Genomic DNA, 27,474 nt, shown 5'->3' on the forward strand with positions numbered 1-27,474 from the left:
ATCGAGTGAACCTAAATGGATTTTCTCCATTAACGCAGACCCATCATCCAGTTATCAGCTCCTCGGCGCAGAGCGCTCTGGGGCTGCGGTCGCAGCGGCTGGCACTTAAAGTGCTCTCCGCCGGCACAGCCAACATCTGCTGCCGCAGCGCAGCACCCACCCGCCGGCACCGCCAGAGCCGGCTCCATCCCGCCGTCCCGGCTACGCCGGCGCCCTCTCCCTGGCACGCTCCGTGTGCGCCTTCGAACCGGCACCTTCCTTCTGGCTTAGGGGGCCGTCTGGTTTCGGGGTGCCCTTTTTGGGGGACAGCGTGCCCGGGGGAAGGATGGCAGGATGCAGGGGGGTTCCAAGGTGCAGCCTTAGCCCCGAGTACCCCAACGTCCCCCTGCCGCAGCCCGCCGTGGGGGTCCTGTGGTGGGGAGGGGGCACAGCGGGGCGAGGGAGAGGAGCGAAGGGAACGGCTCTCATTCCTGCACACAGCCGCTACCTGCTTTGCAAGTCGGAGTTCATCATTAGCCAGGAAATAATTAATTGTTGGGCAGACAAAAGGCATCGCTCGGTCCCCCCCGGGGACCCCGTCAAAGGGAGCTGTCAGGGGCTGGCGTGATAAATTATGGCTCCGCCAGCTCCGCAGCCTGTCACCGTCAGGGCTGGGGGGAAAAGTCCCGCGTTGTCCTTTTGATTGGGGGTCACCGCGGGTCTGGCTCCCGCCTGGCGTCCCTCGGGGACGCTGGGGTGGCACGGGGCAGGCAGGGCTGGGCAGAGGGGCCGGGAAAGGGGCTGGGGGGCGAGCAGGCAGGTCCCTGCCCTGTGCCGCAGTTGTGCCCGCTGCGTCCGTCCTTCCGAGCCGTGTCCCTTTGTCCACCTCCGAGCACCCGCCTGTCCCCGCCGTGGCGTCCCGCTGGGCTGCCAGTGGCGCGTCGGGCGGCCAATTTCCACCTCGTCGGCGTTTTTGCAGTGATTGCGGGGCCGGCGCTCTCCACGGCTCCTGCCGATCAAATTACCGCAGCCGCGCTCGCCGGCAAATGCGCTCAGAAATCGCTCCCCGCCGCTCGCGTGAAATTTCCTGCGAATTAAAGCGTTGCAAGGTTAAAGAGTCACCCGTGAGCCCCGCTGCCCCCCCCGGCCCCTGCCACCGCCTGGGACCAAGACACCGCCGGAAAGTAAAGCGGCCGACGAGTGAAATAACGAAATAATACGTGTTCATCCGTATTTGTTTGCGTGTCTTAAACAAAGCGGGGTGGGGAAGGCTCTCCTGGTTCACCGCTCGCGCTGCTGGACCCGCGCCGTGCAGGACGGTCCAGCGCCGGGACAGGGAAACTGAGGCATGGAGGCAGCGGTGCTGCACCGGCGTCGTGGCAGGTCTGTGCCAAGTCCCGGCTGCGGCTCTGGGATGAGACCAAGGGCAGCTGCCGCTGCTGCAAATTGCTCCGGGGAGCACCGCTGAGCTGCTTCGGCTCAGAGAGCCAAGGGTGACGCTGATCTCCCCGCTGCCCTTTGCAGCCGCGCGGTTCGGGGCGCTGCCGCCACCCGTCCCCACGCCCGGCCCTCGCGGCACCCGGCTGTGCCCCGGCTACTGGTCCGTGAGGTGCTTGGCACAAGCACCGGCACCGCAGCCGGGCTGGGTGCACGCTGCAAACTGAGTACGAGCGAAGGGGTTTGCCGGGGACGGCGGCGGTGGCTGCTGGGGAAAGGGACCGACGGGCCACTTGGAGCATCTCAGGGGGCTGGCAGGGTGGGCACCCCGAGGACAGGTGCTGCGGGGAGGTGACGGCCGAGGGGACGAGGGGCTGGCACGGCGCCGCTGCCCGTTGCCGTGGGGCCGAGCGCCGATGGCCACGGGGCTGGGGACTCTGCAGCCCGGGGCTCTGCCCGCAGCGTGCCAGGGCCAGCCTTAATGAGCGTTGGGGCTCGGCAGCGCTAACGAGGTCGGCCCCGGCGGCTGTTTACCCCGTCCCCCTGTGGGAGACCCCCAAACGGGTGCCTTGATCTGGCTGTCCCTGCGGGCTGCGGCACAGAGCCGGCGCGGGCGGTGGGGGGCCTGGCTGCCGCCGGCAGATAACCCCCAGCGGCTCCCGTCCCGTGCCCGTTATCAGCGCCTGTCCGCTTCGCCAGACGTGTTAATTAGGGCGCTCAGCATGAACAGCCGGAGCACGTATGAGCACGCGTGGCCTTGTGCATGGGCTGGCACATGTCTGGTGTCCGGCTGGGAGCGACGTGCTGGGCCCGACGGCCGCGGGAGCTCCAGCACGGCTCCGGGGGACGTGAGCGGGGCACAGGCACGGCTGTGCGTGGGGCAGGGTGTGCACGGGTGCACACGTGCCAGGCTGGGTGTGTGCAGGACAGGGTGTGCACGGGTGCGCACGTGCTGGACTGGGTGTGCATGGGTGCGTGCATGTAGCGCAGGCTGTGCATGGGACTGGGTGTGCATGGGTGCACACGTGCCGGGCTGGGTGTGCACGGGGCAGGGGTGCATAGGTGCACACGTGCCGGACTGAGTGTGCACGGGTGCACACGTGCCAGGCTGGGTGTGCATGGGACTGGGTGTGCACGGGTGCACACATGTCGGGCTGGGTGTGCATGGGGCAGGGTGTGCATGGGCACACATGTGCCGGGCTGGGTGTGCCATGGGGCAGGGCGTGCATGGGTGCACACATGCTGGGCAGGGTGTGCATGGGGTGGGGGTGCATGGGTGCACACATGCTGGGCAGGGTGTGCATGGGTGCATGCATGTAGGGCAGGCTGTGCATGGGGCAGGGTGTGCACGGGTGCGCACGTGCCGGGCTGGGTGTGCGTGTGTGCACGTATGCCAGACCGTGGCAGGCTGTGATCCGGAGAGCGCGGGTGGCCTCTCGTCCCGTCGCCTCCCCACCGGGGCCCGGTGCCCCTCTCACCTTTGCTGTCAGCCGCCACCGTAAACACCTTCTGCCGCCGCGGCTCTGCCCTCTCCTGAGCCATCTGGCCGCCTGCTTTTGCAGAGCTCCGCTCGCCCTCCCCGGCCCTCTCCCTGCTCCCTCCCTCCCTCCCGGACCCTCGGTCCTCTCTGCCCGCTCCCTGCCAGGACCGGGGGGGCTTTGGGCCCCCGGCGAGCCCCCTGCTCCAGCATTGCCGTGCCCACGGCGCCGTGCCCCTGCGGCTCTCCAGGAACAGCGTGGCGAGCCGAGGCCGCAGGACTGCGGGCGCTAACGCAATTACCGTTACGCTTTCCAGCCGCTGTCTCTCCGACAATGAATTTCTGATCTGATTAAATTTACGCGGACCCCGGCTGCATGTATAGCCGTCTGCCGCCATCCGTGGAGCCGGGCAGGCGCGGGCGTTCCCTGGGGAGGGCGAGGGGCAGCCGCGGCCGGAGGCCTCCCCCCCCAGTGCCGTCCCGCCGGAATGGAGCAGAGCGGGCACCGCTTCACCTCTGCGCCAAGGGCTGGCAGCAAGAGACGTCGTTGCGTTGACGATTCAAGAGGCGAGCGGCTCCTTGCGCCTCGTTAGCCGCGAGCTGCTCGTACGGCCGTGCTCGGCGGTGCCGCTGGTCAAGCCGTGCCGGGGCGCGAGGGCGATGGTCAGCCCCGCTCGCGGCCGCAGCCCTGCAAGCTGCCAAAATTTTGCGTGCAGGAGGGGATGTGGGGCGGCGTGCCCCGGTCTGGCCGGGGCGCCCAGCAGAGAAGATGGAGACGGTGCTGGGCTGCGGACCCGGCGGGGTCCGGGCGTGCCGCGGGCGAGCGGCTGGCACGAGGGCGGCACAGAGAAGCGTTGGGGCGGGGAGGGCAGGGCGAGGGTCCCGCGGTGGCAGGGCACGGTGCAGCGAGGGGCATCGGGGCCGTTCAGCCGCGTCTTGCCCCTCAGCATCTCCGCGCCTTGCCGGTCCCCGGCCCGTGGACTCGTGGCCGGCAGCGCTCGGTGGTCACGGAGTCGGGCCGGGAGCAGCCGGGGCTGGGCTGCAGGAGGGGGAGCTGGAGCGGGGACCTCTGCACCGCCTCGCTTTATTATTGAGTTTAACCTACAGTCTTCCTTACATGCCACAGTGCCCGTAACTAGTGCAGAGGCTGCTTTTATGTGCAAATGAGCCTTTTTTTTTTTTAATCTTTGACAGAGAATGTGCAGTGTTTACATAACAGAGGGCCCTGGTACTCTGGAGAGGGCCACTGACAGTGCTGGCAGGAGATGTTAAGAAAGATCTAACATTTCTGATCTCTGTTTAGCCAGAGGCGCTGCGAGGCAGGCGGGGAGCAGCAGGGGAGGGTGGCTTTGGGGTGCCTGGGGGAAAAGAGCTCGGCTGCTGCCGCCCCGGGGTCTGGGGAAGGTCTGGGGGACCAGTGGCGGCGGCGATGGACCGGCCGGGGCCGGCTGCGGGGATGCGGCAGCGCCGGAGGGTCGAAGACCCCGGGGGTCCCCGTGCTGGGCCGGAGGCCACAGAGCCCTCTCGGGGGTCCCCAGCCCCACGGCCGGGGGGCAGAGGTCGCCCTTCGCATGCGTTGACGATGCTCCCTGAGGTTCAGGAGCATCCGGCAACCACGGGTTGACCAAAAAGCCGGCGGCCAAGCCAAAAGCTGGCAGCGAAGCGCTGCCTTCAGCGGCAGCCCCGGGCAAGAAGGGCTCGCAGCGCGGTTGCCGCCAGCCCTCCCAAGCAGCCGTCCCCGCCGGGGCTGCCTCCTGCTCCCCTTCGGCAGCATCCTGGGGGGACGGGTCTGGGTGGGATAAACTGTCCCCGCGTCCCTCGCCAAGCCGCTGCCACGCTCACCGGGCAGCGGCAGAGGAAAAAAAAAAAACCTCCTGCCAGGTTAAGTGGAAAAATGACCAATATCCTAAGGCCTGCCAGGTTAAAATGCATTAATTCAGGATAGTCCGTTAATGGCAGTATTGATTAGTCTCAGTGCTGGGCTAACGAGCATCCATGTTAATGAGGGGTGAGCAGTGCGAATTGCAGCAGCTGGTGCCGTTCCAAGGAGCTTTGGTTGGGGGGCGACGGTAGAGCACCCCAAAAAGGGGCTGCCGCTGCGAGGACCGGCGTCGCCTGGCCGGGGAGGGGGTTCGTGTCCCCCCCCGGGAGGTGGGACAGGGCTCTGGCCCCCGGGAAATGGAGTATTCCTGTGCCAAAAATACGTATTTCCAAGTGACACCTGCGGGTTTTTTTTCCGGGCAAGCGAGTAACCTCGTGGGCCTGAGGAAAACCTGTCTGGTGCGCGCCTGCGTCACGGGAGCGGCGTGCAGGATCCGGCCGGCCGGCTCGCTCGCGCTGTGCTCGGTCATCGCGGAGCAGCCAGCTCCCGTTGAACCGGCGCCAGGATTCGCTCCCAAACGCCTGCGCTGCTAAAAGCGCCGGCTTCCCTTGTAATGAGACGCTCGGGGTGGCATCTCGGGAGGCAGAAAGCAAAATCCGAGGCAGGTTCCCAATCCTGTGCGCGGTGAAACACAGCCTGGAGCCTGGCACGGGGCCGGGGAGGCAAAGCAGCCCTGGCTCTTTCCTGAAAAGCTTCTCATTTTTTGAACTCCTTTTCTTTTTTCTTTTTTTTTTTTTTCCTTGAAAATACTTGAAAGAGCATGTTTCTTCCCCCTCCACTTTTTCTAGCAGCTCTCCCTTCCTCTGCCCCCCCGGCCCTGTTACGCTGTGGTCCCCATGCAATGCAGGGGAAGGAACGCTGCCCAAATTTGGCTTTTCTTTGTGCAACTTTGCAAAAAGCCAGGGCGGAGAATAAACTTGGTCTTTCAAGTAGCAAGAGCAGTTTTGCTTTCGGGTGCTCGGGAGTTCCCTTGGGGGCGGCCCCGCAAGGGGGTACCAGCCGCAGCGCGGCGCCGGCAGCCCACGAGCGCGGGCGAGGATGGATGCGTACGCGAAAGCCCACGGAAGAGTTATTCCGCGCAAGTCACTGTCGCTTGCCTGGTACACCCAGAGCCGGCCGGCGTGATTCTGCCTCCGAATTAATCTGTACGGTTGAGGGCACGTCTTGTGCGATAAGGGCGTCATCTCGAGAGCGTTCGAGAGGCGAGAGTGGCTGAGCGCGTCCTCGCCGGACGGCGGTAAGACGCGCCCGGCACCACGCAGGCTCGGCCGTAGGACCGCTCGCCGCGGCAGGGGGGAGGCTGGGGCTGCTTCGGCTGGGTTTTCGGCACCGGTTTGGTGAGAAACCTCTCGGACGTGCCGTGTGTCCCGGCGGTGGCTGTGGGACGTGGTGCCGGCACTTTGCCGCCGAGCGCTGCCGGTTTGGCAGGCTGACACTTGCATTTAAACAAATTTTGTTTTCTTCTCTGTTATAAAGCCTACCCTTAGCCTGGGGGAGTGGGGATTGCTGCTCTTTTTCTAGATCTGCAAACAGGATGAAATAATAGCTCCGGGTGTACCCATTTATCTCTGTGTCTATCTCGTCGTGCATCCCATCTCATCCCACTCTGTCACCGGTCCTGTAATATCTCAGCATCTCCCTAAAGCAAAAGATGACAATAAAGTGTAAATGGGGAGTGTTGGCTCTGGAGCATAATGATGGCAATTTAGATGCCAGCCATAATTTCCCCGCCGTTGCCCCAGGTAACAGGAGCCGTGGTCTCCTGTGGGAGCGCGGCCGAGCTGGGACGAGGTTACCTCCGCTCTCCCGCGTCTGATCGCCGCCGTGGGTTTCTTTGTCATTTACATTAAAAGGAGGGAAAGGGAAATATCCGTAAAGGAAGGCGTGAGCCTCGGGAGGGCCAGGCTGAAGCAGCCGGCGGGGCTCCCGCTCCCCAGTCGCGGCTGGGCCGGCACCGGTCCTCGGCCAGCGGCATCGCTGGTGCCAGCCTGCCCCGGCTCAAGGGGTGCCGGGGCTGGGGAATGCGCCGGCCGGCCGGCGAGTGATGGTTCCGCATGGGAATTTGCATACATTACCCTCAACGCCCTGCCCTCCTCAGGCCGTGTGTGCCCGCTCGTCCGCCCGCCGCGTGTTCCGGCTCGCTGTAACCGTGTGGTGCCAGCGGCCTTTGCGGCACCCCCAGGAAGCTGGAAAAAAAAAAAAAAAAGCAGTTTTGAGAAGGAGCAAGTTTGGGGTTCGCAGCAGAGCTGGCCCCGCGCCGCGGGCACGGCGCGCGCCGGGGAACCGCCTGTGCCGTGAAACCACCGCTCGGTGAAACCGCTGCTCGGTGCTGCAAGCCAGCGCCCGGTGCGGAGGCTCGCAGCCCATAGTAGCCAGGTTTTTAAGGATGAGAAAACAAGGGAGACCTGGTTCTCCGGGTCCTTCCCTGCCAGGGCGTGCATCCTTCAGATGCTGGGTAGAAAAACACGCTGAAAAATGACGAACCCGTTAACGATTTACCGACGCCGGAGCGCGCCGCCCCTGCGGGCTGCATGGGACGCGGCTGGGGCCGACTCAGGGAGGCGACGCCGAAGCCAAGCCAGGGCACGCCGGGCCGGCCCCGGTGACTAAGGAGGCAATCGTGCGTCGGGAGAGGCTTGCGGGGGCATGTCGGAGCCGGCACAGGGCTGCTGCCGGGGAGAACGGGTGCTGCTGGGCTGCCGGGGGGCCCTTGGTGCTCCCACGGCGCTAAGCCGGTCGCACATCCCACCGCCGGCACGGCACGGCGGCTCTCGGCATGGTTCGGCGGCTCCGGTTCAGGTGATGGGGACAGGCGGTACTGCCCGTCCCCGTCGCAATCCCCGTCCCCGTCGCAATCCCCATCCCCATCCCCGCTGCATGGCTGCCGGCCACGGCTGCGCCGGGGCTGTCAAATGGCATTAAGCCCAAACTAACCTCCCGTCCGTGGGAGCCGTCACCGTCATTCCCGATAACTGTAATCGAGCTGCTGAATATGTAGCTGGGCTCGGAGTTTTGTAGTTGAGATAAATATTGATATTAAAACTGTCAGGGCTGGCGAAGTGACGCTGACACCCGCTCCGCCGGTATCTCGCCGCCTGACCCGTCAGCTCCCGCCGGCCGCGGCTCTGCACGGCGCTGGCTCCCACCGGCGGCGCCGGGGGGCTCGCCCTGTCCCGCTGCTCCCCACATCGGGGGGAATGTTTCCCGGAGCACTGGCCGGGTTGGTGGCTCACCGCCGCCGGCTGAAGCAAAGGGACGACCCTGGGCTCTCAGCCTCCAGGATGGCGCCCACGGTCCCCAGCCGAAACGGCTCCCACGTCCCTCTCTCCCCGCCTGCCCCGACCCTGGGGGTTCGGGGAGCTCCCACGCGCCCCACGGCAGCAGTCAGGAGGATCCACAACCCCCACCCTGCCCGTGTTTTGGCCAGCACCGGCATTTCCAGGGGACGCGGTTGCAGCCGGGACTGGCACGCTCCTGGGGCTCCCTGGCTGGAAAGCTCCTGGAGAGCCCGTGGTTTGGTGCTTAGGGAAAAAAAGGGTCTGGGGGGGACAGGGGGCAGCAGGCGATGGGTGCTGCAGCCCATGGGGTGGCACCCACAGCCTGGCTAGCCCAGCGGAGCCGCGGCCGGCAGGCATGGGGCTCAAACATTTGGGAAATTCAAAAGTAAATATAATTTCACCGCCACCATCCGGTTTGTTCCTGATGGATTTCACTTCACGCCACCTTTCCCGCTCTGCCGGGCTGGCTGCTCGGCCATCGGGGCGTGCAGCGAGGTGGGATGGGCTGAGCGCGGACTCTCCCGTCCCTGGGGAAAAGAAAAGGGGAAAAACGTAACGGGCATCCCTAAAACACCCCCTGTCCCCCCATCACCGCCCAGCTGGGAGCTCTCGTGCCGGGAGCCCTGGCGCCCGCCGCCCCGTGCCGGTGCCCGTCCCTCCGCCCGCCCCACCGCGCTCCCGCTCGCTCCTTCTTTATTTTTTTAATTAGCTGATTCGCTATCTGGCGCCAAAGTGTGTTTCCAACCGCCGCACTCAGGAAACCTCATTAACACAGATCAAAAGGAGCTTTTAATGATTTATAAAGGTGCAGCAGTTTGGAGAAATTAAATAATTTAGGTGGTGTGTGTACGGCGGGTCCCTCAGGACCACATTACAGGCGTACCGTGAGCCGCAGCCCGAGACGCGCTTCCCCGCTCTGCCCCGCCGCAGCGGCGCTGGGGACGCCGCCGAAGCGTGCACGGCGCTGCACGGCCCCGCCGGGACCGGGGGCTCATCGCCGCCTCCGTTCGGCGGGGCTGGGAGAGACGAGGCCGAGGACGGGGCAGCTCCTGCCGGAACCGTGAGCATCATCCCATTCCGGCAAGCACCGGGGCTCGGCCGGGTTGGGATGCTGGGATCCGCCGGCACAGCCCGGCGGAGGTTTGGGAGGCGGTGGGTGCTGGTGCTACCACCGGGGTGGCCGCGCTCGCTCTCTGGCCATGCAAAAATGTTTTACCAGCACAGTTAAAATAAACCTTGGCACTGGTGGGGCAGGGGGACGGGGCTGGGGGACGCCCGATGCCGGATGGACCCAGGTGTCCGGGCGCATCCGGCTCCGGCTCCATCCCCTCCCGGACCCCACAAGTGGCTTTTGCCTCTTTTTGCCCCAAGCACCGCGACCGCTCTTGAGCGGGGAAAATGAATCTGCCTGCAGGCCAGGGTGACCAACACGTGGCCAAAATCCCCCGACGGCCCCGTCCGGCTCCCGCCCGGTGCTGCCGTCAGCATCCCGCGGGACGGCGCTCCGCTCCGCAGCGCGGCGGTGCCGGCTGTCCAAGGAGAAAGAGAAACAGATGGGAAAACCAGCTTAAACGTTCCCGGCGTGAAGTCCGTCGCCGGCTACGGACATGCCAGGAATCAGCCGAGCAACAGGATTAATGGGGAAAAGAGCCGTAACGCTGCCGAAAGGAGCGGGGCGGGCGCCTTCGCCCGCGGGGGCCGTTCCCCGCCGCCCCCCCAGCGCCGAGGAGCCGCTTTGTGCCGATTTCCCGGGGGGGGACACACCACGCGGGGGGCTGGCGTTGGCCGCTCCGCAGCTGAATTTTCATCAGGTTGCGTTTAAAAGACAGCGAGAGGGCGGCGGGCGAGGTTGGGGGCTGGTTTCGGCGGGGGGAGTCAGGGGGGGCTGCTGTGTTTTATTTTGCTCTGTAATAGGCTTATTACTCCTGATCACGCTGTGACTATTTGAATGAAGGAGATTTCAGGAGATGAAAGTCTAAGGGAGATTTTAAGGATCTCGGCGCCCGGCCCCGCGAGGGCGGGTACCCTTCGAGCCGGTGGACCCCCGCGCCCGGGACCCCGGCACTGGCAGCGCCCTGCCCCAATCCTCGCCTCGCTGCCCCCACGAGCCCCTTCCAGCCCCTCGCTCCTCCGACGCTTACAAACCTCCTAATTTCCAGCCTCAATTTATTCATGGCCAGTTTATACCCATTTGTTTATGTGCCAACACTGTTCTTCAGCTTAAATAGCTCTTTTCCATCCATAATATCTTCCCCCCACACACACACACGTATTTCAGTGAGCGCAATCATATCTCTTTTCAAGCTGTTCAGGAAAGAAAAATCTGAATTATTTAACCCTTGGGACACTGGCTGGTCTTGCAGGGCGTAGCGAGAGCGAGACACAAATACGCTTTGTTCCCGCACCGGGTCGCTGCCCTTGTTTGGGAGTTTTGGGGGGGAGCCACTGCTACCCGGAGGGGAAACTGAGGCACCAGCCGCGGCGGGGGGGGACCAGGACCAGGGTGGGGGTCTCGTGACGCCCCGGCGCGGGGCCGGGGGAGCCGCGGGGGTTTGGGCGCGGGCAGGGTTTGCTCTCCCGGTTGGCTCTGCCCCACGGGGGCCGGGGTCTCGGGCTGAGGATGCCTCCGGCGCGCGGGTTTGCAGGACGGGCTCTCAGGAGGGTTTTTCCCCTCCACGGTGAATATCCGAGAGGTGAAAACTTTGGAAGCCGACGGGCTCCCGGCGTGGAGGTGCCGCCCTGCCTGGTGACACGGGCAGGGTTTGGGTGCTGCCGTGGTGCAGGCGGAGGGGAGGGCGGCAGAGCCGCTTCACGAGCTCTGATATTTTATTCCAGGCAATTTCACTCCAATGGATTCCCGCTCTTGTCATGCGAAGGGGCAGGCACATGACGGCGCCGGGAATATTACCAATTAAAGGCGAATCAAGATGGGGTCAGGGGAGAGCGGGGCGGCTGCCAGCAGCGCCGGGCTCGGTGGGTGGCGGGTCCCAGTGCCGGGACCCAAAGGTGCTGGGGGGTGGGAGCGCGGCACAGCCGCCCCTGGCTCTGCGGCGCTGCCGTCCGGCGGGAGCCGCGGCCTTCCCGGGGAGGGTGCGCTGGCGAGGCCGTGGGTTTTCCCCGGGGGGTTTGCTCCGTGCCGCCGCCGGAGCCCCCCGCGCGTTGGGGGCCAGCGGAGGGGCCACGGGGCGAGCGAGCCCACCGAGCAGCCTGGCTGTCCCCTGCCCTGCCGGCAGAGCAGGCCTGGCTGTCAGGCAGCGCTAACAGTAACGAATGCCCGTAATGAAGCACCCAATTAGCCAGGATCCCAGCCTTAATGGTAGCTGACAGAGCTGAAAGCTGCGAGTAGTCAATTGTCAAGTGTAACATCCCGCCGGGGTGAGCAGGGAGGCTGCTCCATCCGTCTCTGTCAGGGAAAAACAAAGCTCCCGCGTTAACCCCTTTGGTGGTGGGCGAGCTCTGTGCCCGCCGGCGGGGCTCCGGCGGCCGTGGCATCGGCCCCGGTCCATAGCATCAGCCCCAGTGATGGCATCAACCCCGTCCCATGGCATGGACCCCATCCCATGGCATCAACCCCATCCCACGGCGTCGGCCCCATCCCATGGCGTCAGCCCCGTCCCATGGCATCATCCCTGGTGATGGCATCAACTCCGTCCCATGGCATCAACTCCGTCCCATGGCGTCATCCCTAGCGATGGCATCAACTCCGTCCCATGGCATCAGCCCCATCCCCATGGTATCATCCCTGGTGATGGCATCAACGCCATCCCATGGCATCAACCCTGTCCCATGGCATCAACCCCATCCCATGGCATCAGCCCCGTCCCATGGCATCAGCCCCATCCCCATGGTATCATCCCTGGTGATGGCATCAACCCCATCCCATGGCATCAACCCCTTCCCATGGCATCAGCCCCTTCCCATGGCATCAGCTCTGGTGATGGCATCAACCCTGTCCCATGGCATCATCCCTGGCGATGGCATCAACCCCTTCCCATGGCATCAGCCCCATCCCATGGTATCATCCCTGGTGATGGCATCAACCCCATCCCATGGCATCAACCCCATCCCATGGTATCATCCCTGGTGATGGCATCAACCCCGTCCCATGGCATCAGCTCTGGTGATGGCATCAACCCTGTCCCATGGTGTCATCCCTGGCGATGGCATCAACCCCATCCCATGGCATCAGCCCCATCCCATGGTATCATCCCTGGCGATGGCATCAACCCCGTCCCATGGCATCAGCCCCATCCCATGGTATCATCCCTGGCGATGGCATCAACCCCATCCCATGGCATCAACCCCATCCCATGGCATCAGCCCCATCCCATGGCATGCTTCACCCTGTCCGTGGCATTGAGCTGGCATCTATCCTAGAGGGGTGGGGGCTGCCCTGTGCCCAATACCGGGGTGACCCCCAGGCACCCCACCAGCCCCATGCAGCCCAGCACCCTCCTCTTTTATTTTTCCACGCATTGCGTGCAGCTCGCGGAGGCGCGGCGCGGAGGACGACACTGTTGGCCCCGGATCGGCCGCGGTGAGCCCCGGGGTGCAGCCCTGCCGCCGGCACGTCCTGCGGAGCACGTCCGTGGTTTCTATTTTCCGGAGCGTCTAAGCTCCGTTTAAGGGGACGGTAATTACCCCATGGCTGCAGGATGGAGAATCAGCTCGCTGCCTCCCGCAGCCCCGGCACCGCGGCGGGGGGACGCGGGGTCCCTGCTGCCGAGAGGGGCCGGGGCTGCGCGTTTCCAGCTGGAGTGACAGAAGCCTGGATTTGCTCAAAGCTGAGCTTTTCATTCGGCGAGAAAACGTGAATCGGCGTTTGTTGGTGTGCCAAAGCGGGGTTTCTCCTCTGGCTTACTGCAATTCCCGGTGCACGCAGGGATTTGCCTCGTCCTTGCCCTAAGCCGGCGTCCCCGTCCCTCAGGAACCCGAGGGCTCGGTGGAGGTGGGGACCGGGCTCCTCGTCCTGCTTGCCCCGGGCTGGCGCCCGTAGCGAAGGGGAAACCCGGAGACACGGGCGCGGGTCCGTGGGCACGGGGACTGCAAGCGCGCGCCGGCCCGAGCGGCGCGTGCCCTGCGTGGAGCGAGGCGTGCCGGCCTGGAGCGCGGCGTGCCGGCGCAGGGCTCTGCCCGGGCGCCCGCTGCAGCTCCCAGCGGCTCCGCGGCCGCGGTTTGCAAAGCTGCAGCTCCTGCAAGCGCGCCGCGGCTCGCCGGCAGCACGCCGAAACCGGGGAGTGGGAGAAGGGGTGCTGGCGCCTGGCTCGGCCCCGGCCGCCTGCCCTTCCCTGCCCCGCTGAAAGGCGTATTTTATTTTTTCTATTTTGAAGCAGACGAATTAGCGATGTGCCTCGTTTAGACAGTTCAAATCCCACTCATTTTAATTAGCGCGGCCTGGCAGCCCTGCTGCGGGTATTACACGGGGCGACAGTGCGCTTTCCAGGTGGCGGGTTTTTAAAATGCTGTTGACATTTTGCGAACTGAATGACTTAAACGATAACAAATTAACAGACGGCTCCGTGCGTGCGCGCGGGGCTGGCTCGGCGTGAGCCTCCGCCGCGCGCCTCCGTGAGCAAATTCGGTTATCTGAGCGTGTCCGGGCGCCGGCGCCTCTCCCCGTGCACTCAGCTGCTCCGCGCCGAGCTTTTTTTTGGTGCTGGATCCATCCCGGCTGCTCCGGTGCTGGGGTCCCGGCGGCACCGCGGTGCCGGCTGCTCCGCCGGGGTTGGCTGCAAGCGGTTACTGCCGGAGGGACGGGGGCTCGGTGCGAGCGCTGGAGCACCCGGTGACGTGGGCGCATCCTGCTAACCCCCAGGTCCGGGCTGCCGGCGCGGGTATCGGCCCGGTGGTGCCGGAGGGATGTAAAGCCCGATCAGCCGGGATGAGGTGGTGGGAGCTCCGGTCCCGTGCTGCGCGGAGATGGGTAGCGGCACCGGGTGGCCGGTGCCGGCGACAGGACGGGACAAGGACAGAGCGACTCCGCGAGCCGCCGTCCCTGCACTGCTCTGCCCAGCCACGGAGAGCCCCGTGCCCGGCGCAGTGGCACGGACCCCCGTCCCCGCATCCCCCTCCCGAGGGCGTCCTCCGAGTGAGCCCCTTCCCTCCTCCATGGAGCTGCCTGTGCTGGGCTTTGCCCGCTGTGCCGGGGCAGCGGCGCCCGGTGCCGCGGCACGGCCACGCTCCCGCCGAGCGGCTGCTTCGGGCTGCCGGGGCACGCGTGTCGCGGCGTTTAGCAGAGCTTCTGGGAGGGAATATTTGATCAGGCAGGAATTTAATATTTATAGGAGGGGGTGAATCAGCAGGGGGAAATGGAGACATAAAGATTCGCCGGCAACGAAAAGCCAGGGCAGAGCTGACACAAAGTCACCCGGCGCCATCCCATCCCATCCCATCCCATCCCATCCCATCCCATCCCATCCCATCCCATCCCACCGGAGTCTGTGCCACAGGGGCTGCAGCCGCAGTGCGGTGGCAGGCACCTGGTCCGGCCGTGTCCTGGGCTCCGGCACAGTGTCCCCCGGGGCCGGTTAATGCCTGGCACCGTCCCCAACCCCGGCGCATCCATTCGGAGCCGCCTGCCGCTCCCGGCCCTGGGGAGGGGTCTGCGGGGAGGGGATGGGGATGGGGATGGGGATGGGATGGAATGGGGATGGGATGGGGATAGGATGGGGACAGGGATGGGGATGGGATGGAATGGGGATGGGGATGGGGATGGGGATGGGATGGGATGGGATGGGATGGGATGGGATGGGATGGGATGGGATGGGATGGGGATGGGGATGGGGACGGGGATGGGGACGGGGATGGGGTGGGATTGGGGATGGGGATGGGATGGAGACAGGGACAAGGATGGGATGGGACTGGGACAGGGATGAGGTGGGATTGGGGATGGGATGGGGATGGGTACAGGGTTGGGGATGGGGATAGGATGGGATTGGGGGCAGGGATGGGATGGGGAAAGGGGACAGGGATGGGGATGGGGATAGGATGGGATTTGGGGCAGGGATGGGATGGGGAAAGGGGACAGGGACAGGGATGGGGATGGGATGGGGACGGGGCAGGGATGGAAATGGGATGGGGACAGGGACAGGGATGGGGACGGGATGGGGATGGGATGGGGATGGGGACGGGGACAGGGATGGGGATGGGGATGGGGACAGGGATGGGGATGGGGACAGGGATGGGGCTGGGATGGGGACGGGGACAGGGACAGGAATGGGGATGGGGACAGGGATAGGATGAGGATGGGGATGGGACGGGGATGGGGACGGGGACAGGGACAGGGATGGGGATGGGATGGGGATGGGGACGGGGACAGGGAGAGGGATGGGGATGGGGACAGGGATAGGATGGGGATGGGATGGGATGGGATGGGATGGGATGGGATGGGATGGGATGGGATGGGATGGGGATGGGGACAGGGATAGGATGGGGATGGGATGGAATGGGGACGGGGATGGGGACAGGGACAGGGATGGGGACGGGGACGGGGATAGGATGGGAATGGGGACAGGGAGGGGAATGGGGACAGGGATAGGATGGGGATGGGGATGGGATGGGATGGCGATGGGGACAGGGACAGGGACAGGGATGGGGACAGGGACAGGGATGGGGATGGGGATGGGATGGGGATGGGGACAGGGACAGGGATGGGGACAGGGCACTGCCCCTGCAGCCCGGTGTGGCGGGTGCCACCATCCCTGGGCCAGCCCTGCTGCGTGGCAGCCGGCCGGGGGGGCTGCGAGCACCTCCAGGGCTGGAGCCCCCCGCCCCACATCCACCCCCCCAAAACTTGCTCTTAGCTTTAAACCCGGCTCTGCGCCTCGTGACCCTGAAAACGCTGGGCTGGGCGGGAAGGGGGGCTCAGGCGTGGTGGGGACACCGGGGGGGGGCATTGGGTGGGGGTGCCGGGGGGGCATGGGGGTCTCTCCCGTGCTCGGTGGGGCCGGGGGGAGCCCAGGACCCACCGCAGGCTGGGGTGTGCCGTGCCGGGGGTCCCCGCAGCTCCCCAGCACACGCTGTCCCCCGCAGCAGAGGACGGCTCGCCCCCGCCAGCGCCCGGCTCCGTCTGTGCCATTTAGCACAGCTAATCAGCTTTAATTCAGCAATTTGTCAGTCTGGAGAAGGCCCTTGGAGTTAGTTGATTTTTTTTTTTTTTTTTTTTCCAAAAAATATAATTATTATTATTATTCCCCTGATAAGCACGGACCCTCCTGTTACAATCGCCTTTGCTTGGGCTTTAATAACGATCATTAAAATAAATAATTTTTTAAAATAAAAGGCAGAGAGAAGAGGTTGGGGGGGTTAAATTTTTTTTTTTTTTTTTTATTGTTTTGTACGCGTTTGAAAATTGTTTCCCAGTAAATCCTGGCCCTTTGTATTAATTTTACATTTTAAAATGTTACCTTGCCAGGGGCAGGGTTGGCACAACTGACTCGGGAAAGGAGAGAGAAGGAGAGAGAGAAAAACCCTTTTCCTTAATTAGTGTATTTCCCTGTGTGATCAGAGTGCTTATGAAGCAGGTAATGAGCTGGATGGGGGCTGGACGCGCTGCTCGGCTGCTCCGGCGAGGCTGGAGGACGAGCTCCCCCCCCCCCGTCTTCGGTCCCCCCTTCCCTTTTTGGGGTGCTGGGTGCCTTTTGGGTTGCCCTCCGGCACCGCCGGCGGTTCGCTGGCCTCCCCGCCCGCCCTGTCCGCGCTCGGCCGCCCCGGGGATGCGTGGCTGCGTGCTTGGGCTGTCCCGTGTGATGAGTTTGAGCCAGCCTCAGCCCTGCTCGCAGCTGCTGGAGGCTCAGGCGAGCGCAGGGGGTGTCGGCGAGCCCCGAGACGCTGCTTTGGGGTGGCCTGGGGGGCCGCGGCCACCGTCCCCATCCCACCCGGGGCTGCGCTGACCCCTCCGGCCGCTGAGCACCCCGGGGCCGAGCCGCAGGGATGCACACGGAGCTGCTCCTTGGGGTGATGCCGCGGGAGGGCCGCGCCGCAGGAGCCTCAAATTAATTAGCAAAGAAAACGCGCTCATTTGGGGGGGGGGGGGAGACAAAAAGCCAAGCTGCTAGGTTGGCTCCTGGGGGAGCCGGCGAGTTTGGCCGGCAAACTTCATCGGCTGCGATGCCGGTAGCGCTGGGGGTCTGCAACAGCCCCCCGTGGGGTGCAGTTTGGGGATGGGGGGGTCGCAGGGGTCGCCTCGAGGAGGCGGGGGGGGGGGGAAGCTGCCGGGCGGGAGCCGCCGGCGTGCGCCGCGGCGTTCTCCAGCGCCGCTAATCCCTTAATCTCTCAGATAATCAGTGCCAGAAACACAAATTACACTGGGATTGCAGCGCACAGCTGCAGCGATGCCAACGCTTTGACGGTATCGCTGTGAATAATGATTTTTTTTGTGACTTACTACCAAGCGGTGCCGGTTTATCGGGCGTAAAACAAAGAGGGTCTGGGTTAATCTTGCAGGTTAATGGCGGTGTTGGGGCGGGCAGGGGGCTGGGGTGCCTGGGAGGGGGTGATGGGGAGAGGAGAGCTGTGCAAGGCTGGGCTGGGCTGGATCACGCCCTGGGTCATGGTCAAACCAAGGTTTTGGCGTGCCCGGGGTCTCCGGCATCCCCCCGGTGGGATCCGGTGAAATACGGTCCCGCTGACGCCGGCTTCTCCCGCAGGTTTCACCGCGGGGACTACACGGTGGAGGTGAGCATCAATGACTACCTGGACATCTACTGCCCGCACTACGAGGAGCCGCTGCCCGAGCGGATGGAGCGCTACATCCTCTACATGGTCAACTACGAGGGGCACGCGTCCTGCGACCACCGGCAAAGGGGCTTCAAGCGCTGGGAGTGCAACCGGCCCGACTCCCCCAACGGGCCCCTCAAGTTTTCGGAGAAGTTCCAGCTCTTCACGCCCTTCTCGTTGGGCTTCGAGTTCAGACCCGGCCACGAGTACTACTACATCTGTGAGTCGGGGCCGCCGCGGGGCCGGCGGGGAGGGGATGCACGGGGGTCTCGGTGAGCGCATCCCGGCGACGTCCCCCCACATCGCCCCGCGGCGCAGACCGGACGCGGACGCTGAGCCGTGGCTCGGTTCGCGTTGGCAACCCAAAGCACCGCAAAGCCCCCAAACCCAGCCGTGCCCTTGTGCCGGCAGCGCCGGCACATCCGGCTCAGGGTGGAGATCCTGGCCGGTGCGTGCGTGGTGCCGAAAGCCTTCGCCGGGGCTGAGTCACGGCCATGGGCATGGCGTGGCCGCAGGAGTGACCAGGACTTCCCAGGGACCGCGGGGTGATGGGGACGCTGGTCTCGTCCCCGTGGGACCACCACCGGGCACCGGTAAAGGTGCTGCACTGGAGCACGCTCCCGCACACTCCCAGGTATTCCCGTGCTCTCCTGGGGCTGCGTCCCGCTTCCTCGCCCAACAGACGAAGCCCAAGCCGGCCGTCCCGCTCTGGGGGGACTTTTCCGCAGGCACCCGGGCGCCTTTTGCAGGATCAGGGCCCCCGGGATGGAGCGGATCCGGCCCCTCATTGAATTTCCACCTCCGGAGCGGCCGGGCACGGGGGCCGGGGCAGAGGAGCTGGACCAGCTTCCTCGGGAGTCCACAGGAGCCATGGAAAAATAAGCTAATGGGGCTCGGATCAGGCACTGGGGGTCTGGCAATCAATAAGGGGTTTAAAAAAAAAAAAAAAAAAAAAAGAGAAACCGTGACCCCCAAGCACTCGACAGTGTCATGGGGAGACAGGGATGCCTCTCTTCTCGCGCAGGAGCCAGCCAGCGTGCTTATCTTCCTTATTATTTCTCCCCCTTTTTCCTAAAGCATCTGTTTTCAGCCCACTTAATTTGTTCCTTTTATCTATATTAAATTACCGTTTTTTTCCCCCCTCTCCCTCTCCCCCTGTAAAATGTCACTCGCGAAATAACTGCATCTACAACTCTCTCTTCCCCCCCCTCCCCGTTTTATTTTATTTTTTTTTATTTTTTAATGTCGTTAGGGAGAGATTACACAGAAGTAAATGGTGAAGCTGATCATTGCTAAACCGGTTAGAATTCATGTCATGCGGAACATTAGAAATTATGCCTCTTTGAGGAACCGTATTTAGCAGACATGAAAGAAAAGAAATTGCCTCCTCCTCGAGCTCGCAAATTGGAATGCCATTAACCTCGCAGGCACGGGGACGCGCTCGTGCTCCCGGTGCCAGGTCAAGGGCACGGGCTGGCCCTGGCGACGGAGCCGGCGGACGGAGCCGCTGCAGGATGCCCGCGGCACGGCACGGCACCGGGCGCAGCTCGCGACCTCCTCCTTCCCTGCGTGGGGTGTAGCACCAGGGAAGGGGGAAAAAACCCCAAACCATGGAGGTTCTGCAGCATCCCCCCAAAACGGCTGTGCCCGGCGGCGCCGGGGCTGCGCCCGTTCCCACGGGAGCCGAGATGCTGAGCCAGGTGCGGGGGCTGGATGCAACCGTGGAGGGGCCCGGGGGCGCGCAGCCCCCGTTGCGGGGGGGTGCTGGGCAGCGGGAGGTGGGTGCGCAGCTCTGGGGTGCGGCGAGGGGCCGGGGGGGAGGCGGGAGCCCGTGCGTGCAGCCTCCCCGTGGTTTTATTTGGTAAAAATAAATCAAACGGGTCCTGTGGAGCAGCGGGGGCGGCCCCCGTGTCACCGTCTGTACCGGGGACCCCGCCGCGTCCCCCCCTAAGCGCCGGAGGGGGGGTGGCCGGCGTGTGCCCGGGCAGGGCTGGCCCCTTGCTGCTGCCTCTCCTGCGAGCAGCATCCCAATTCCCCCTTCTTCCAGCTGAAATTAAACTTTATTGCGAATAATGCTCTCTCCCCTTCTTTAATTAAAAAAAAAAAGAGAAAGGAAAATTCAATTCCTTTAAAAACATATATATAAAAATCACATTTTCTCATATTGAGAGGGGACTTTCACCAAGATAATTATTGCAATTACTCCCTTTCTCTCTCCCAATGAGTATTATTTTTATTCTCTGCCTTTATCCTCATTTTGCCCGTTCAGGGAGAGCCGGGCAGCCCTGCCTGCGCTCTCGCAGCCCCACGCATCGCAGCTGACGGGACAAAAGCCGCGCCACCCGTCATCCCCCGTCCCGAAGGGAAGCTCCAGCTGTGCTGGGACCATCAGGGACCCCTGACTGGGCTCACCTGGGCTGGGGCTGCCCCCGCACACCCTCCCGTTATAAATTCGGGTGGTGGAGGGGGCAGGCAGGCTCTGCTGTGCTGGGGGTGCTGTGGGGTGGCTTGGTCACTGCAGGATGTGGCCCCCCGGCTCTGGGGGGGTCTCCCTGGAGCGGGTGGGTGCTGGGACCCCCGGTTTCCCTCTGCCCAAGGCGATGCCCCGGGGAAGGCTCCGTGATGGAGCCTTACACTCCGCATTTCAAGATGCTTCAGCGTTTCGCTGAGGGGACCCCGGGAGGGGACACCAACCCGGCTGGGCATGTCCCCCCACCCACCGCGTCCCGCCGGGGCGCGGGCACCCAAACCAGCCCTGCCGCGGGCCTGGCAGCAGGGTTTGCCGTCGGAGCTGCGCCGGGGCAGCCCCCGCGGCGGCGTTTCGGGTTTGGTGATGGCGTGTGGGGGCTGTACCCCACCCGGCTGGGAGCCCCCCCCCCATCAGCGGTCCTGCGCAGCAGGGCTGGACGCTGCCCCCCGCCCTGCCCCGGGCATCGCGGGGGGTCACGGCGTGCGCGGAGCCTCGAGGGGTCCCTGAGGCGGGTCCCTGCCCCGAGCCGGGCTCTGCTGCGTCCCCACGGTGGGGGCCGAGCCGCTGCCCCCCCTAACCCGCCCCCTTCTCTCCCCTTTGCTCCTCCGCAGCCGCGTCCCCCCCGAACACGGTGGACAGGCCCTGCCTGAAGCTGAAGGTTTACGTTCGGCCAACAAGTGAGTGAGCGGGGCTGGGGGGAGCGGTCCTGCCCCGCGGGGCGAGGGTGATGCTCTCGGTGGCTCTCGGTGGCCCCGGGCGAGTGGGGACCATGGAGGGGGACGGGGTGCCCCGGGTCCCCCCTGGGGAGCGCCCCGACGGGGACGGTGCCCGCAGCCCCGCCAGAGCCGTCCCGGCGGCGTCTGGACCGCGGCGGGCGCATCGCCTGCGTGGTGGACATTTGCCGCTGAGTTCCGGATAAGGAGGGGAAAAAAAAAAAAAAAAAAAAAAAAAAATCTCTGCACAGTGGCTACTTTTCCGAATCAAATAACTCAGCCATTTAAAAAAACAAATTAATAATTTTCTTCTCCTGTTAACGTGTAATTAGCAAATGGCAGCAGCTCTCCCTAGGGAAGGGCTGAGTGCCTGCAAAATGTCACCATTTAAAAGGATGTCTTTCTTTTTTTTTTATTTGCATGGCTTTAAAATAAAACCCAATATAATGAAACCATCTGTAAAAAATCAGTTCTGTTTTGTTCAGGACTAGGGCATAATAGGGGGGAAAAAAAATCTCTCCTGATACTATATTTTAGTATTTTAATAATATCGGGATTTTATTACGTCGGTGCCTTGCAGAGAGGAAAGGCTGCCTTTGGGCTGCGGGGGGTCCCCAGGGCCGTCCTGGGCTGGGCACCCCGGGGCGATTGGGTCCGGCCCCAGGACAAGTCCCCAAAACCTTCACTTGTGCAAGCGCCTGGCACAGGGGGACCCCGCACAGGGACCCCCCGGCACGGGGGGGACAAGGGGACCGGGCGCGCGGGGGGATGCAGCATCCCCGGACAGGACCAGGCTCTGCTTTTCCTGGCTCCAGGTCCATAAAAATCCTTAACCCAGTAACAAACATGAGCGAGCCGAGCCCGGGGAGCGGGTGAACAGCTTTAGCCATCGTTTAACTGTTCCCTGGCGCGCTCTGGGCTGCCGCCCGTCGGGGCTGGGCTGCGGGACCACCGGGCTGTTGGCAAGCGGGTGCCCCGGCCACGTCCGCGCCAGCCCGGTCGCCGCAGCTAATCCCCCTCGCACGACGGCACCCGCCGCTGGCACGCGGGGCTCTTGGCGGGGGTGCTTAGGAGGAGCCGGGCTGAAACGCTGCCTAATCCCATTTAGGGGGCAGGAACCGCAGCGCCCGCTGCCCTCGCCCACCCTCCAGCCCTGGAGGGCACCCGCAGCGTCCCCGTGCCGCCCACGGCACGGGGCTGCCGGAGCCACACGCGCTGTCCCTGCTTCAGGCCCGGCGGCGGCGCCTTTGGGGAAGCCGGGGGTCCCCAAGTCCTTTATTATTTTTTTTTTTTTTTTTCAAATCCCATTAATCTTGAGACAGTGCCAGGGTTTGGCGGGGGGGACGACTGGTACCCAGCTCCTCGCCGTGGGGGTCGCTGCTGCATCAGCAGCATCCGGACCCCAACCCCCGGGGTGCTGAGCATCACCCGCCTTCTGCCAGGGCAGGATCCGTCCTGGCGCGTGGCCGTCCGGCACGGCTCTGCGGCCGGCTCACGCCTCCCTCTCTTCCTCTTCTTCTGCAGACGATTCCCTCTACGAGTCCCCGGAGCCCATTTTCACCAGCAACAACTCCTGCTGCAGCCTCAGGGTCCCGCACGCCGTGCTCGTGGTGGTGCCGGTCGTCTGGACGCTCCTGGCCTCGTAGCGCCGACGCCGACGTGCCGGGGAGCGGCTCCGCGGGGAAGGAGCAGCCCGGGGACGGATCCCGGCCGCCCCAAATCGCCTTCGAGCTGCGGCTCCTGCGGGGGAGGTCGCCAGTGCCGTGGGTTGGTGCTACCGGCGAGAAGCTCGCCCGGATCCTGCCGTCGCGCGAAGTCCCCGTCCTCACGCAGCCACCCGTGCCGGGGCATCGCGCCGGGAACGGTGAAGAGCTGCCCCGCGGGACAGATCCCGGCTGCGCACGCCGAAAGCTCCCGTCCCCGCGCTGCGGCTCGCTCAGCGCCAGCCTTCCCTGCCGGATGTCGCTTTTTACATTTCTAGACCAAATATAGAGTCGTTCGTTTGGGTTTTGTTTTTTCTTTTTTTTTTTTTTTTTTTTTTTTTTAAAAAAAAAGAAAAAAGATTTTTATTTTTATTTGTCAGATTGTTTCAGTCCGGGCTTCCCCGTGTCAGACTGACCCGCGCGGGGCCAGGCTCAGCCCCCTCCCGCGGAGCCCCTCGCCGGGGTGGCTGCAGCACCCTGCCTTCGCCGGCCGCGGGCAGAGCCGCGGGCAGCACCGGGACGCCAGGAGAGATGGACGCCAGCGCCGGTGCCGGTGGCTCTGTCGTCGCAGACTCTTTCCCAGCCCGGCTCTCGCTCCGGCAGCAGGGCGTCGCGGTGCCGGCCCCACCGCGCTTCCCCTGCCGCCCCCCTGCCACGGAGACGCGGGGTCGGGGGAGCCGGCCGGACACGAGCCCCTGCTGAGCGCCCACGGGGGTGACCCTGTCCCCACCGCTCGTGCCATGGGTGTCACCGCTGTTCCCACGGGACCCCGCGGCGGCTCTGCAGGCAGCAAAGCAAACTGGACGCACCCCAGGGGAGCGCCGGCGATGGCTGGCCGGCACGGGGAGCGCCGGGAATGCCGGGCCAGCACACGGAGCACCGCTGGGAGCCGGCGGGCCGGGCTCGCCCAGCAGCTGGGATCGCTCCGAGGGCGTTCGGCTGGGGCCGGGGCTGGAGTCCCCGTCTGTGGCAGGGCTGATCTCGCCGGGGCAGGAGCGTGCCGGCCCCGGCGCTGCCCGCGGGGCAGCTTTTCCTCCTTTGCAGCCTTCTCTGCACCGCGTACCCCCCGATGCCTTGGGGGTGCGAGAGGGCCCCCCCCCCGGGGGGCCGGCGGCCACGTGCGGGACCATCGCGGCACTCCCCACGGTCGCCCCTTCGTCCCCCGGCTGCTGCCGGCATCCCCAGCGCCGGGCTTGAGGATTTTTTCCTTTTCCTTCTTTGCATTAATAAGAAACGCCCCCCCCCCCCCCAAACCCCCGACCCGAGGTTGGCCCTGACCCCAGGGGTGGCAGGTCCCCAAGGAGGGGTCCCCCCGCAGCCCCGGGGCACCGACCCCTCCTCGCCTTAAATCTGGGGCTGTCCCACCCGGGGGGGGTCCCGTGCCCATCCCATAGAGCCCCCCCACGCCCCGGGGGGTCGGTGGTCCTGGGGGATGATGGCGATGGGCTCGAACCCGGCCAGAGCCCCTCCTGCGGGCGCCTTTTTCGGGTGCACCCCAGACCCTTCCCGGGGTGGGGGCTCCGTCCCTGTACATACAGCGCTATACTGTGAGCGGTTTTTTTTATGTATTGTTGAGAATGAATTTTATGGAAGGGTTTATTTTATTTTTATTTTATTTTTATTTTTTAGACTAGGAAGCTGAAATCTCGCAATAAGCTCATCTCGACCATCCAAAAAAAGAAAAAAAAAAAAAAAACAAACAAACCCCAATAAAAAAAATCGCATTCCCTGCCGTCCCGTCCCCGTGTGTCCAGACCAGGTCGTGGTTTTCGAAGGCGAGCGAAAGCACCGTGTTTATCCAGGGGATGAGGGAGGGCACCCACCCAGCCAGGCGCTGAGCACCCACCGGGCTCCGGCGAGGAGCCGGCAGCGTCTGCCCGCCGTCGCGGTGCCGGCCCGTGGGGGAGCGGCAATGGCAAAACCTGGCCTTCGGTCTGTGTTTTATATATATATAGATTATATATATAAATATCTATATTGTGTACAGCGACTGTGGGAGAGTGGGAGAGCGACGGCGGCGGCGCGGCCGCCTGGGGGTGAGGGCTGGGGTGCTTCGCTGTGGCCGGGCTGTCCCTCGGGTGCAGCCCATCGTGGGCGCTGGTTCTGCGTGTTGGTCTCCGTCCCGCCTAGCTTCGTCCGTAGACAACGCCGCTTTCGTCCTCGACGTCGTGCTGATGGTAACCGGATCACCGCCCCATTTGGATTCTGTATTTTTTTATAATAAAATAAAAAGCAATGTCGTGTGAGGCCCTTGCTTTCGAGAAATGACTTTCCCCTCCCAGCCGCCGCGGTGCTTCGGGGGGGTCCGGCCCCGCGCGGGCGCCGGGAGCTGCCGGCCGGGGCGAGCTGGGGGGGCCGATGCCGGCACCGGGGCAGCCGCGCTCGGCTCCGTCCCCGCTCCCCGTGCAGCCCTCTCCCCCGGTGCGACAGGGCTGAGACGCCAGACCGCTCTGCCGGGTGGCGTGTTAATTACGGGAAGGATTTAATTACCGCGTTAATGAATAATAATGGATATTTAATTAATATGCAATTGTTGATAGGACTTAATTATCGGAGGCGATGCAGCCTGGCAGGTGGGCGCTCGGGGCTGGGATGCGCTGGCGTCTCCCCGGGCGCTGCCGCGGCCCCGGCTGCTCGCCCGCCCCTGCCTCAGTTTCCCCCGTGCCGGGGCGGTGTCGGGCCACCACCAAGTGATGTCCCGGGAGGCCACCGAAGCCGGGACAGCCGCTCGTGCGTGGCACCGCAAGCATCCTTCGCTGACTTCCCAACTCCCACCCCGTGGAAGAGCAGCCCCAGCCGGGGAGGGGAAGGGAGGGAACCCCCCCGCCTGCTCTTTTTTTTTTTTTCCTGAAGTACTAAAGAACTTTTTTCGTGCGGCCCATGTTCGTTCCCGGCGTTGAATGCGTCTTGCAGCATAATTAGCAGAATAGGAACAATCCGCTGTTAATTAATTCAGGCTCGTACAGCTGATCCGAGGCTCTGAAGTTTGCCACGAGAGGGTGAAAGACTAATTTTGCTTTTTAATAAGGGCCATCTGCATGCCAGGAGCGGGGAGAAATACCAGCACCGACGGCCGGGCAGGCGGGTGCCATCTCGAGCTCTGCGGTCGCTGCCGGCTCTGCCAGCGATGGGCTCCGGCGGTGCAAAGTACCGGGGAAAGAGCCCGGCAGGGACTTGCCAAAAAAAAAAAAAAAAGCGATTTTTTAGACCCACTCAGTAGGTTTTTTTGAGGCCTGACTCATGATTCTTTTAACACTGGGGGCTGGAAATACGGAGTTAAAAATAGCAAACTGGCAGGCGCAAGGCTGAGACAGATCATCGTTAGTAATTAATTAATAGAGTCATGGATTTTTAAGGCCTGAAAGGGATCATTTAGATCAGGCAGCCCGTCTCTCTCTCTCACAGAGGCGTCGAGGTTTGATTTAAGGACTCGTGGTGATGGAGAGCTGCTCCAGCCCCGGATGCTCTTCCCACTTCATCCCGCTCCCGGCACCACCAGGTATCGCCCGCCGGCGCAGTTCAGTCCTTTCCCATATTCAGCCCGGGGACGCGGGGACCCGCTGCAGCGTCCGCGTGCTGCGAACGCCGGTGCGTGGGTTATCGGAGCCCGGTCGTTAACGCAGCTGATAATTGGGGCTGAAACCCCACCGTGGGGTCGAGGGAAGCTCAAGGAGCCGGCGTCGCGTCCCTTCCCAGCGGGCAAGGTCGGGGTTGTTCCCTTCCCGACCGTCGCTGCTTCTCACCGGTTATCCCGTCGGCAGCATCCGCGCTGCCGTGCAGGGAACCGCGGCTCCCTGCCCGGCTGGAGGCTGCAGCGATGCCGGGAGGGATAACCCCCCGCAGCAGCCGGGCTGTCGGGGAACGGGAACGCGTTTCCCATCTCTTCCCTTATTTGAAGTGTCTGGCACTGCTGGAAAAGAAAGAATTCCTCTGCGTCCTGACCTGGAGAAATGAAACACGTCTTAAATCTCTTCTTCTCTTTAAACGTGGCGGTGTGGGGGAAGGAAGGGGAAGGAAATGGCCCCCAGCCCCGGGGCATCCCCGACCCCCGGCGAGAGCTTCCCCCCAGCCCCAGGACCCCCCGAATACCCTTGGTCCCAGCTGCAGTTGGGATTTCACTGGCAGCCGGGGGGACGAGGGGGCAGGATGGGGCGCAGGGGCGAGCGGGGGGTCCGGGCACCCCCAGGGCAGCGGCTGGAGCGGGGGATTCAGGGCTGGGGTAGGCGATGGGGCGTCCCCAGGACCCCCTCGCCCTGGGGTGCCGTTGGCTGGGGGGGCCGCAGCCGCAGGCAGAGCAGCGGCCGGGGCGATGCCCCCGAGTCACGTATGGCTGGCGGTGTCTGAGATGGGTTTTTACGGGCCTGAGCCTCCGCTAGCACCAATTTTACGTCGTCGCTGCCAGGGCTTTCCAGCCACGTGGGCCGCCGAGGTCGACAGCCCCGTTACGCCGGCGGTCGGGGTTTCGGGGCTGACGGAGATACGGCTTCACCTCCCCACACCGCGCTAAGGGCTGGTTTACTCTGGGTTATGGCTGCGCCGATTAATCAGGACCCCAGGGCTTGGCGTGGGCACGCCGGGGCCGTGCCCTCCTTCCAGATGCTCAGGCGTGGGGTGCGACAAGGGCGGCTCGCGGACCTCGGCTTTCCCGCATGCCGTAATTCCTCCGCTGAGCGGTGAAGGGGAGCTCTCCCGGCACAGCCCTGCTCCAGCCCACGCTCTCCCTTCTGCACCCTCCTCCTCCTCCTCTTCCTCCCAGCCCGGGACACGCTCGGCTCCATCTCTCCCCAGCCAGCTGCAGGACCTGCGCCTGGCCGCAGA

General features: G+C 64.2%; 1 protein-coding gene across 1 annotated transcript in view; it reads left to right on the plus strand.

Moving 5' to 3' along the window:
• The window catches only part of EFNA2 (ephrin A2), a 51,758-nt gene extending 29,159 nt beyond the window's left edge, over positions 1–22,599 (plus strand). The window contains exons 2-4 of the mRNA XM_075723792.1: positions 17,701–17,990; positions 20,852–20,917; positions 22,478–22,599. Of these exons, the coding sequence (XP_075579907.1) occupies positions 17,701–17,990; positions 20,852–20,917; positions 22,478–22,599 (478 nt within the window). The remainder of the gene's footprint in view (positions 1–17,700; positions 17,991–20,851; positions 20,918–22,477) is intronic.
• The last annotated feature ends 4,875 nt before the right edge of the window (positions 22,600–27,474 follow it).

This window comes from Pelecanus crispus, chromosome 20 (genome assembly GCF_030463565.1).
Source record: "Pelecanus crispus isolate bPelCri1 chromosome 20, bPelCri1.pri, whole genome shotgun sequence".
In the NCBI taxonomy this organism is placed as follows: Eukaryota; Metazoa; Chordata; class Aves; order Pelecaniformes; family Pelecanidae; genus Pelecanus; species Pelecanus crispus.